At 48.7% G+C, this 12,591-nt stretch overlaps 1 protein-coding gene across 3 annotated transcripts; it reads left to right on the top strand.

The window, feature by feature from the left end:
* The first annotated feature begins 65 nt into the window (after positions 1-65).
* Positions 66-12,278, top strand: mcm7 (minichromosome maintenance complex component 7). Of its 3 annotated transcripts, none has more exons than XM_030367939.1 (15): positions 66-328; positions 2,043-2,122; positions 2,616-2,780; positions 2,999-3,123; positions 3,410-3,590; positions 3,829-3,966; positions 4,383-4,532; positions 5,161-5,275; positions 5,456-5,587; positions 5,912-5,995; positions 6,792-7,003; positions 7,180-7,445; positions 8,197-8,365; positions 9,658-9,767; positions 11,624-12,278. In XM_030367939.1, the coding sequence occupies exons 1-15, from the start codon at positions 298-300 to the stop codon at positions 11,847-11,849; spliced, it is 2,184 nt and encodes a 727-aa protein (XP_030223799.1). In that variant the 5' UTR covers positions 66-297; the 3' UTR covers positions 11,850-12,278. The 3 variants fall into 3 exon arrangements, with proteins under 3 accessions (XP_030223799.1, XP_030223801.1, XP_030223800.1); XM_030367941.1 differs by lacking the exon at positions 66-328 and adding an exon at positions 1,394-1,518; XM_030367940.1 differs by lacking the exon at positions 66-328 and adding an exon at positions 1,587-1,605.
* The last annotated feature ends 313 nt before the right edge of the window (positions 12,279-12,591 follow it).

Here is a 12,591-nt window from a genome sequence, read left to right as displayed (position 1 = left end):
CAATTGCTGACTTTCGCGCCACAGCACAGGACGTATTTAAATCACGTGACAGGGGTATGACCGCAATTTTCGCGCCACAGTGAAGGCACACCTCCAGAAGTCCCATCAGTAGTTTTGATTGGTCCGCCAAGACGTCAGACTCGCGCCAGTTTTTGCAACGAGAGCAGAGATCTGCCGAGGAGGATCAAGTGAATGAATAATAGTATCTTTCGCTTGTAAACTATATTTTTAAATTAAGCAATCGACTTCGTTGCTTATTCCGATTAAGCTGTCCGACTTCTGTTAGGATCAGTTATCATGGCTCCGAAGGATTATTCCGCGGAAAAGGGTAATGTTACGTTTTCATTGAACAAGCTGATTTGTTTCACGGCTGCAACAAGTTGCCGGATCTTAAGAATTAGCTCATTCTCAATGGGTCTAAAAGCAATCCAAAACCTAGTTTAAAAAACAGTGCCTTATGACAGACTACACTCCGCTTCACTCTTATGTGTTTATGCAGGAAACTAGCAAGTTCATGGCGATATCATTTGTTTTATCGCCTAAGTTTTATCCTTGAGTAAATCCTATCTTAACAGTTGGGAGTTGTCCATTGCTATATATATATTAAATGGCACTGGTATCGTTTATCAATATATTGTAGAATATTATTTCAAAGTTAGGTTGACTAAACTTTGAAGTTAAGCGTCATATCATATGTTACATCTGTTGTCGGTGGGTTTTCCGAGTAAGGAGACCCGGATGAGTCTCTGGGAAACAAAGGACAGCGCGCCAGTCGGTGGCACGTGGTCCGCAGCCTTTAAAGTGTCCGACATTAAAGCGGTCCACACGGATGTGGCCGGGGAGTGCATTCCGACCTAATACATCCCACTCCATTACATTATCAAATGCGTTGTCTTGAGTTCTGTTAATTTGGCTCCAACTTCCTATTTATTGTCCTAGCCGCCTAGCGTAGCTTCCTCTTGGATAGCCACCTAGCGTGAGCTTCCTGTTTATTGTCCCTTAAGCAAAGCAATTTAATATATAATTATATGCCTAACCGTAGCTTACCTGTGACGACACCTAAATATGCCCAACATAATTAGAGGACAAGCCTAGCTATCTATCATAGGCTTCGTATTTACTCTACAGTTGTGCTGCTGTGGCTACTTAGCGATAGCTTCCCGATTGCTCTCGTGTAAGCTAGCGTTAGCAAATTCGGGTTGGGTGGCTGCCATTACGATATTTTAGTCCACATCTATGTGTATTGGGTTAGTTTTGTTAGGTGTCTAATACACCGTCCACTTTAAATGATGTATTTATACAAATAAGACCCCACGTCGTAAGGAATAAATGGTTGCATCAGTATAAAGGCGGTTTCTGAAATTTGGAGAAGTTTCAACGGGACTACTTTATCAGCGAAGGGATCGCGAAGGGTTTCTGGGTGACAAGGCACAAAGCCATGTGCTGCTTTGTTTACAATAACATCCCCGAGCATAGAAAAACATTTATTCAACATGTAGACATTTGGCTCCTGTCCGGGTAAAAGCTGATTTTATTTACATGCAGGTTAACTATTTCGTGTGTTCAATGTATTATGAATGTTGGAACTTGTTCTTTTAACGATAAGTAGGTATATTTTTGATTTTCTAAAAATGGACTCTGAACTGAGTGCAACGCTTGTTATGTTTACACTCGTATCCGTTTGGTTTTCTTCAGAAAATTATTCCAATCGCACGCCTTAAACTGAGATTATTTTCCTATAGTAACCAATCCAACCACGCTTTACATGTGCAAGTACTTATAGTAAGCAACGGTGACTCATCGATATTACAGTGTGCCGTATCATCTAAGGAAGGGGGTCGACGGTGGGACAACAAATTAGCGCTTCAGTCTTGAGGCCCGCTGGTGGTGTTATTGTTGATCCAGCATTTTTTGCAGGGCCTTTTCATTTTCGATAACTATATAGTTAATGTTTGGCAATGTAAAAAACAAACAAAAAAACATCCGTGGCCAACTGAATTCCAGTCGGGTTAAATGTGATTTTTATTTTTATTTTCTTTTAGAGAAATGCAAGAAGTTCCTTCAGGAATTTTACTCTGAGGATGACAACGGCAAGAAGGTGTTTAAATATGGAGCCCAGCTTGTAAGTATATTCCAAACTAAAATTAATTAATTTTTCAAGTTGGATTTCGTAATGAGAAATAAAATAATAAGCCTTAGTTTGATTGGAGGATGTAGAAAAATACTTTATAATGGCTGGCTGCCACTACCATTCATCCCCCCACAAAATAGGATTCATTCATTATTTTGCCAAGGGATAGCAATAATGCATTATATGTTTATTTATTGGTTCAGTAATAGTTTAATTTATTTTATATTTGGTTGGCTGCAACATGGATCGTAAAGCGTTAAATGAGCTTAATATCTTGTCAATCGGCCCAAAATGGATTATAGAATCTATACATTTTCCCTCTACTAAATCAACCAAATACAACATTCCTAGTTGGATCATTTATGCACGACAATATCAACACTGCCATTGCAACAAATGAAAGCGTTAAATATAATTAAACTGTTGATTTGGTGAGTGATTATTATTATGATGATGTTAATAACGTGTCTCTGGGTATGTGCAGGTGGCCCTGGCCCACAGGGAACAGGTGGCGCTGCATGTGGACCTGGACGACGTGGCCATGGAGGACCCCGAGCTGGTGGAGAGCATCTGTGAGAACGCCAAGCGCTACACGGGCCTGTTCGCAGACAGCATCCACGAGCTGCTCCCCGAGTACAGGGAGAGGGACGTAAGTGGACGACGCATTGGAAGACATGCATGAAATGTAGGGGGGTGAGAGAGAGAGAGAGAGAGAGAGAGAGGGAGGGAGAGAGAGAGGGAGGGAGAGAGAGAGAGAGGGAGAGGGAGGGAGGGAGGGAGAGAGAGAGTCTCTCTACAGTTCCGTATTTTAAAATACTTGGAACACAAGTTAAAGTGTTCACTAAGCTAGCCCTTTGTCTCCCTCAGACCGTGGCCAGAGACTCGCTGGATGTGTACATCGAACACAGGCTGATGATGGAGCAGAGGGGTCGTGACCCCGCCGACACCCGGGATGCTCGCAACCAGTACCCCGCTGAGCTGATGAGACGTTTGTACGGTCACTTTTCCAACGGATAACTTAATTCTGTCCTCTAGTGACCTCTCAATGTGGTACGGTCCTTCCCCCCCCCCCCCCCCCCCCCCCCAGTTGTATGATGGAACGACCCCCTCAATAGTGGACTTACCCAGCTAGTGGGCTCCAGTTGGGTAATTTACCCGTCATACATCATTTTGGACCCTCCCCCTTGTGATGTCACCGGTGGGTAGGATGTTAATGAAAATCACCCGTACATATGAAACGGGGGCGCCCTTAAAGACTAATTGTTTTTCCATCCATAGCGAGGTGTACTTCAAGACGCCCGGAACGTCCAAGCCCAAGGTGGTCCGGGACGTGCGCGCCGACAGCATCGGCCACCTCGTCTCCGTGCGCGGCATCGTGACCCGTGCCACCGAGGTCAAGCCCATGATGGCCGTTGCCACCTACACCTGCGACCAGTGCGGTGCGGAGACCTACCAGCCGGTAAGACGAGTCTTTAAGGGTTTCCCCGTCAGGACACCTAATGCTCATTGTGGAAAACTGTTTTCCACAATGAGCGCAATATCTGTGGCTGAATTCAATTTCAGTTTATCTACGTTAGTGTTACGTGCTTGTCCGCCCTCAGAATCATTGTCTCAAGAGCCACATGCACCCCCTTTTGTGTCTGTGTTGGTCGCATAATGCAGCCCGTCTCCCTAACGACCCTGTCCTCTTCCTCCAGATCCAGTCCCCAACCTTCATGCCCCTCATCATGTGCCCCGGGCAGGAGTGCGTGACCAACAAGTCCGGGGGCCGCCTGTACCTGCAGACCAGAGGGTCAAAGTTCGTCAAGTTCCAGGAGCTTCGCATCCAGGAGCACGTAAGGCCCTTCAGGTCTTTTTGATGGAGCCCTGTCTATAGCCCTGGTATAGTGGCAGGGCGGTCTAGTAGCTAGGGTTTCTGCTCCCAGCCAAAGCGAACTGTGTCCGAACCCACTGCGCCCTTTTTGACCTGTGGCTAAACGGCTTCCTACGCAAGCATCTAGTGAACAAGACGATGATGCTCTATAAATGTTTACTACCTACTACTTGAGCCGAGTGCTTTCTAGAACAAAGGGAAAAGGATTAACTTTATTTTGCCAAGGAGGGATATTTGCATTTCACCGCAGCAGAACTACAAAGCAGTGTTAATAATTTGAGATGAAGAAAAATGCCCAAAGAATATATAAAGTACAAATTAAAAAAAGGCCCCAATAGGTGCACGGCGTAACTCCTTCTCTCCTCTGGGTGGATGCAGAGCGACCAGGTGCCCGTGGGGAACATCCCCAGGAGCATGGCGGTGTACGCCCGCGGGGAGAACACGCGCGTGACCCAGCCGGGCGACCACGTGGCCGTCACCGGGGTCTTCCTGCCCCTGCTGCGCACCGGCTTCAAACAGGCCGTCCAGGTACGCGCTCTGGAACCCCTGGTTTACTGCTGATTTGGGGTTGTTGGCGCTGGGTGCTCTACGGGAAGGAGCTGCAGGGCTGGTTGCTAGGGGAGGTGGGGTGATGCTACATCGCTGGAGGCAGAGATTTTACCCTGGGGGGGAAATGTATTCAAAGGGGCCCATATTCTGACACGCTCTCCACTTTTAAGTCCCGTCCAAAAACACATCTTTTTAAACGGACGCATAAAAATCTAATTCAGTCTCCCACCCATTTCACCCCACTTGTGTAAATCGTATCTTGTTCTTGTGTTTTTTATGATTGTTTGTTGTTTTTTAAACACTGCCCTGTAAGTTGACCTTGATTGCTATGAAAGGCGACCTCAAATAAAATTAATTATTATTATTATTATATTGTACCACCAGGTTTGCATTTCAAAATTGACCCTGTAGTGAAGTTACAAGTTGGCCTGGATTTGCAGATGTGTGGTGGGTCAGTCCACTTGGAATGCTGGCCGGTCTTTGTACCCGTATTCTTTTGAAGTGCTTTGTCATGACTAATCATCCCACCTGGTGGTCAAATGCCCCGTGTTTAACAGTGTCATTGGTTGTGTGACCGTTGGTTTTCGTCCCCTCATCCTGTCCCCAGGGTCTTCTGTCAGAGACGTACCTGGAAGCACACGGCATCACGCTCATGAACAAAACTGAGGATGACGAACTGGGCACCGGGGATCTGAGCGAAGAGGAGATGCGTGAAATCACAGGTATACTGGTCTTTGTATTAATCCCACATAGGCATTGGTGTCTAGACGCCCCTCTAAGGGCTGTAGTGTTTGTTCAGACCACTCCGTCTCTGGAGGCCAAGCGAGAGGTCCAACATAGGACGGTTCCTCAATCAGAGTTCCTCCACTTTAACGTACGATGTGCTCTGCTGTGTTTTGCAGCCGACGGGTTCTACGAGAAGCTGTCGGGCTCCATCGCCCCGGAGATCTACGGCCACGAGGACGTCAAGAAGGCCCTGCTCCTGCTGCTTGTAGGGGGGGTGCAGCAGGCCCCCAAAGGCATGAAGATCAGAGGTAACGTCCCATGGGAAGACGCCGTCTCCAGATTGAGAATATTCACGAGTACTTGACGAACGTCGGGGAACATGGATTCAGTTACAAATGCTTTGCAACTGTGGAAATAAATGTAGATTATCAAAATATGCATTATATTGGATATTATAACGCTCAAAGGTACGAGGCATATGCCCGTGAATGATTTGAAACAAGCAAGTGACTTAAGGTTATGTATTGAGTGCTCTCTGTACGTCAATGCACCATGACAATCTAGAAGGCACGTTGTGTCTTTTGTAATGCATTGTGTGCACATATTTGGGTTTTTATTCTACTCGTTTCCAGGAACCATCAACATCTGTCTCATGGGAGATCCTGGTGTGGCCAAGTCCCAGCTGCTGTGTTACATCGACCGCTTGGCTCCTCGCAGTAAGTCAGTGTTCATCGACAAATGGCGGGTCTGAGAATTTTAAAGTCCTGCCCACAAAGCATTATTTAAATTAAAATGGGCTATATGCACGCAGTACTTCTGCATTGGTCTCAGAATGCTCCTGCAAATCCGGTTCCGGGGCTACTGAGATTCTAGAACGGAAGAGAACAAACCAGTGTTTTCATATCTATGGTTGTTATCGTGTCAGACACCCTTCTAACCGGGTGTCCGTCAATGATGTGAGAAGGATAGTCCGGGCGGTACACAACGGTGGTAGTGCTAGTGCTAGTGCTGTCCTCCCGTCGTTGAAAGGACACTTTTGTTCGATTGCAAGCCATTGTGTCTACCATGCTACTGTGTTTACATCCGTTCTAAAATCTTTGCTTCCGAACCGGATCTGTAGAGGCGTTCTGAGACCAATGAAGTGTTGCGTGCATTGAGCCCATTAAAGGGTAATCGTGGTTTGTTATGAGTTGGAACATGGGCAGCAGCAGTAGTTCAGGAGACGGAGCAGGTTCACCTGTAACCTTAAGGCTGCTAGTTCGAAAGGTTACGAGTGTTGAGGTGTCCCTGAGCACGACGACTGACCCTAACCGCTCCCGACATGATGGCTGACTCCGTGCACGGTTGTCACCGCCGTCGGTGTGTGAAAGTGTGTCAATGGTTGTAAGTCACTTTAGACGAATGCGTGTTAAATGACGGCGTCTTGAGCACTGCTCCTCCCCCAGCTGGCGGTTCACGGAGCTGACCGTAGCCTCCCTGTGTCCCCCGTCCCCCCCCCCCCCCGCCCCCCAGGCCAGTACACCACGGGCCGCGGCTCCTCCGGCGTGGGGCTGACGGCTGCCGTCATGAAGGACCCCCTCACCGGGGAGATGACCCTCGAGGGAGGGGCCCTGGTGCTGGCCGACCAGGGCGTCTGCTGCATCGACGAGTTCGACAAGATGGCCGACGCCGACCGCACAGCCATCCATGAGGTGATGGAGCAGCAGACCATCTCCATCGCCAAGGTAACCGCGCGTTGTCTTCTTTGCTGCTTATTATTGCGTTCTTGAATCGTCATCGTTGTATTAATTATACATTTTTTTATGCTTATTATTGTATTCTTAAATCATCGTTGACATTTTTTTTTCGCCATAATGATCATTTTTAAGTTGACCTCTGACCTACCGGTCCCTCCCTCCAGGCGGGCATCATGACCTCCCTCAACGCCCGCTGCTCCATCCTGGCGGCGGCCAACCCGGCGTACGGCCGCTACAACCCCCGCAAGACGCTGGAGCAGAACATCCAGCTGCCCGCCGCGCTGCTGTCCCGCTTCGACCTGCTGTGGCTGATCCAGGACAAGCCTGACGCCGAGGCGGACCTGCGGCTCGCCCAGCACATCACCTACGTGCACCAGCACTGCCGGCAGCCACCCACCCACTTCACCCCCATCGACATGAAGCTCATGAGGTGAGCGGGGGGGTGTCTGTGGGATTCATTGAACAGGGGGGGGGGGGGGGGGGGAAGAGTTCTCAGACCTAAAAAAATAAATAAAATATGTGGTTCCTGTTGGTTGTCAGTTGAGGTCATGGGTAGGTAGGGAATTTATTTTATTTTTTTATTTTATTTTTTCCAGCGGCAGCGAATGATAGGTAGGTTGTTTTCATTTAAAAACGAGAAAATTCACTCATCCTTGTACAGAATGAAGAGGTGCTGTACAAAAACGTGATTACAGTTTGCATCAAAAAAAAAAAAAAATGTTTTTTATAAAGCTCATAAAATAATTTGGGTCGCACATAAATTGACGGGGTCGGTCGGAAACCGGAACCAAACGAGAAAAAAAATTTAGGCCTCAGACCCCAGACCAATTGACTTTGTTCAGTGGTAAATGGACTGCATTTACATAGTGCTTTGATCCATGGAGCTTTACAATAGTGCCTGACGTTCACCTATTCATTCATGAACACATTCACCCACCGACGGCGGAGTCAACCATGCTAGGGGGATAGTCAGCTCATCGGGAGCAGTCGGGTTTTAGGTGCCTTGCTCGGGGACACTCGACTAGGAGGAGCGGGGGATCGAACTAGCATCCTTGCTGTTTTAGAAGCCAACCCGCTCCACCTTCTGAGCTACTGTCGCCCGTTGTCTGTGTCCAGATGTATCCCAGCTCTGATTGGTCGTCCACGTATTGACCGCCTTGTGGTGTCTCCTCCCCTCCCAGGCGCTACGTGGCCCGCTGCCAGACCAGGCAGCCCGTGGTGCCTCAGGACCTGGCCGAGTACATCACCGCCGCCTACGTGGAGATGAGGAAGGAGGCGCGCGTCAGCAAGGACACCACCTTCACCTCGGCCCGAACCCTGCTCTCCATCCTCCGCCTGTCCACTGCACTGGTGAGGCCTGGCCCTGAGGCCTGGGGAGCCCTGTCCCCGGGGCCCTGAGGCCTGGGGAGCCCTGTCCCCGGGGCCCTGAGGCCTGGGGAGCCCTGTCCCCGGGGCCCTGAGGCCTGGGGAGCCCTGTCCCCGGGGCCCTGAGGCCTGGGGAGCCCTGTCCCCGGGGCCCCGAGGCCCGGTGGGCTGGGGGAGCTTCTCTCGCCCCCTTCAGTGGCTCAACAGATGACTGCTCTCCAATGTTGTTCATTAAGAAAATGTTTCTTATTTATTATGTTCTGATTATTGAAAGATTTTAGTTTTGCCGAAGTGTAGTTAAACAAGTTCCCCCTTGTTTCTGATTTACTCTGAACTCGTCTTGTCTGAATGAATGTTGAACTCGTGCTGAGTCCTCATTAGTCCGGACGCTGTTGACTGGTCGTTCTAGTTCGGTGAAGTGTTTGCTAAAGTGCTTATAGTGCAGGTAGTATTGATACCTGGCCTACCGCCCTGTAAGCACTTATCTCAAACGCTGGCACGATAGTCCTCTGTCTGACCAGGGTGACTCCCCCCCCCGTCAGCATACCTCAATCAAACGTCTGGGATCATCTGGTTCACGTCTACATCCAAGTCGTTCATCGGCTAGACGTCTGAAAGCGTCCATCAGCGTGTCGATTCGCTCCCGGGTGTCAAAAGTGCTGTTTGTGCAGGTAGAAGAGTCACCCTTCCTACTGCAAAACCAGCACTTAAGGCCCACGGGTTAGCCATGTTCTACGTCTGAATGTCCACTAGGAGTGCACTACTGTTTTTGGTCTGTGTGTGAATGTGTTTTATCCATGTTATCTTTTCGCCCGGCACTGAAGCCGACATCAGGGACTGAGAGTTTGTCTGGAGTTGACTGGACTCATGAACCCTTGAGAGTAACCCGTGGTCCAGACGACGTGTCGGCTCCGGTCAGCTTTGCAGGGTGGGCAGTCAGCCTGGGTGCTTTGGAGCCGCTGTGCAAACCCATGCAAAACTGACCGTGGCGCGACCCCAGTGCGCCTGAAGTCCACGTTGTCCGCTGGGATCTTTGGTGTGCGTGTTGAACCTCTGAGAGACTTGCCGGTGTTGAGAGGCGGAGACTCGGGCAATTGCCAGCCTTCCCAGACGGCATTGCACTTGTCTCGGTCTGACAGTGCCGGCACAGCGCATCCTGCCCCCCCCCCCCCCCCCCCGGCAGAGTGTAACGTGTCACGTCAGTGGTCGTCACCCCTGATGGGTTTTTAACGGGCCGTGGAGTTCTGGGATCTGACCCGCTGGACACTCTTCTGCAGGCACGTCTCCGCAACGAGGACGTGGTGGGCAAGGAGGACGTGAACGAGGCCATGCGGCTGATGGAGATGTCCAAGGACTCGCTGCAGACGGACAAGTCCGGTACCACCAGGTCAGTGTAGGGCAGGGGTCGACAACCTTTTTGAACCTGAGGGCTCCTTCATGGGTACCGAGTCATACGAAGGGCACCCCGTTTGTTACACCCTTCTGAAATAACAAATTTGCTCAGTTTGCCTTTAGTTATATATTACTATTAATGATACTCATCTATGTGAAACATGTTAATTAATTAAGTCATGTTAATGATTTCTCACAATAATTATCAACAATGACTTAAAATAGGTGGGAAAGAGTTGTTGAAGAATGAGTAGTGCTATGTTTAGAGCCGGCCTGCGGGCGCCTCATGTGGTCCTTGGGGGCGCCCTCTCGGTGACCCCTGGTGTTGGGGCGCGTCTTTGGGTTGGAAGCGTTGAGTCTGGTTTCATGGTTGGGAGCTTGAGACCTGGGATTAGGCGCTGTGCGGATGACCTTAAAGGTGTAGAATTAAGCATCCTGCGTTCCAGTCCGTCGACTCTACTAGACCGCGCAGACGAGGCTTCCTGTTCACACAGGATACCCGAAGCAAACCGAAGCCCTTCAGTGGTTACTCAAAACCGCCTCTCTGCATCACACACAACTTATGAGGTTATATGAGACGGCATCATAAACTGTGTAGACTTGTGATGCACGTTTCCCACACTAGGATACCTTAACTCCCTAGCCCGCCCGCGGCCATCGGCGCATCTGACCGCCCCGGCTGTTTATGAGCCCCCCGTGCACTGTCGCACAAGCAGCTATTTTCCTAAGAGGAAGTCGTAAAAGCAGCTCTTCGTTTTTTAACGGTTTGCGCTCAATGGCTGCTCATGCTTCAGCCAATCGTCTCGCGCCTTACGATCACTGTCGCACGTAAACATTGCCCGGGGATCTCCCGGTGCTAATGAAGAAGTGGAAGCTGTGTTAATAGCATGCAGTCAGGAAGTGGAAGTCCGACGGCAGCAGCTGTCTGTCTGCTATTAAAACCGGTTTGGGTCGGCGGTAGGAAACCCGAGTGTGAAGACCGTCCATTGTGATGTATAAAGTGGACAACAGGTTAACCTCTTCATCGTCAAAGGACCCATATTGGGGGGGACGAAATTTTAAATTGGGTTCTCGGGATATTTACCGGTTGGTATACATTCTCAAATTTGCATTGAATTTATTGATTTTCAATCAATAAATGCTCTACTTTACTGGAATTAAATGTTGATCTAGGAACGTTGCCTAGCAACAGACGATCGCGTCGTCGTGAGCGTCACAAGACATAATAACATTAAACAGATGACTTATTTTACAAATTACGTTTATTAGCATTGCTAAATTTATATTTGTATTGTATTTAATTGTTTAATCGCATTTATATAGTAAACTAGTGCTGTCTGAAATCGTGCACTTCTATACTTACACCTACTTTATTGAGTGCACTTTGAGTGTGCCAAAACGCAGAGTGTGCACTGGAAGTACCTCGATGGCGCGCGCAATCTAAAACTTGAGCGTGGACCGATGGACACTTTCCCCCCTCAACGGCCGCCATCTTGTCTACGTAGCGGAGGGGGCGGGAATTTCAATGATAGTGATCGATGATAATTAATTTTACTAGAATTATACGCTTTAAACACTCAGGTCACTAGCTCAATCCAATACAAATATAAAGTAAAAACAAGTGTTATCTGTATTATGTCATTTCGTCTTTGGCAACATGAGCGCAAAGGTTTTTTGAAATCTGCCCGGCAACGGGACAATCGCGTACAACGATGACGTAATGTTTCGAACGCAGATTACGTAGGCGGTACAATTTTGGTGTGACGGCGCCTCTGACCCCGTCGGTGATCCAACCCCTGGCGTCTCCCCCTCACTGACTCCTCTCTCTCTCCCTGTGCCCCGCTCCTCCAGGACTCAGAGGCCGGCCGACGTCATCTTCTCCCTGCTGAGGGAGCTGGCCACGGAGGGCAAGGGCGGGCGCGGCGGGTCCGGGGGCGTGGTGCGCATGGCGGACGCCGAGCAGCGCTGCGTGACACGGGGCTTCACCCCCGCCCAGTTCCAGGAGGCGCTGGAGGAGTACGAGGAGCTCAACGTGTGGCAGGTCAACCAGGGCCGCTCCCGCATCACCTTCGTGTGAGGAGGAGGAGCAGCAGCACGCCCTGGTGGCACCCCAGCGCCACTACAGCCCTGTCAACAGCCCCTCCACAACGGACTCTTTTAACTGACTCCCGCGGTGCTCTCTGGTTGGCTGCGCTGCTTCATGTTGAGCTGGACGCGTTGCAACGTTATTTTTCCAATGCACAATTAAAAATGTACGTCTCGCCAATATGTGTTGGAGCAACGCAATTTGGACTTTCCACAATCCTAGCTCTTCTTTCCTTAGATTTGAGGTAACAGTTGATACTTGTAAATATGTATTTTGAAAGCAGTGTATGGAACATTGACGGACAATGTTATGTGTTGGCTGTGTTTTGGATGGTTTTGCTTCGCTTGTTGTAGGATGCTGAATATTTTAGCAATGCATTAATTGATTTGTTAATAAACTTTGGTTTAACAATGAGTTACAGTATGACAATTTTTACAACAGAGGTTTTTCAAGATGGCAGTTTTTATATGGGCAAAACCAGCTGTTTAATGTTTCTTTTTTTTTTTGAGTTTTGCTGTGTAGACAATAATTACTGCCTTGGTTGCTGTGTGGACATGAAATGCTATTGCACATCAGCCTTTGTCCTTCCATCCTGTATTCTAAAATGTTTTAAAGACCTTATTTAAAAATACCATGAATCTAGATTATGTTCAATTTCTTACATTTATGAGTTCTATGAAACGATGCCTTTCACATTTGTGTGCTGATCTTTTAGACGAGCTCTTGGTAATAA

This window comes from Gadus morhua, chromosome 10 (assembly GCF_902167405.1).
Source record: "Gadus morhua chromosome 10, gadMor3.0, whole genome shotgun sequence".
Taxonomy (NCBI): Eukaryota; Metazoa; Chordata; class Actinopteri; order Gadiformes; family Gadidae; genus Gadus; species Gadus morhua.
This window is presented reverse-complemented; position numbering and strand designations above follow the sequence as displayed.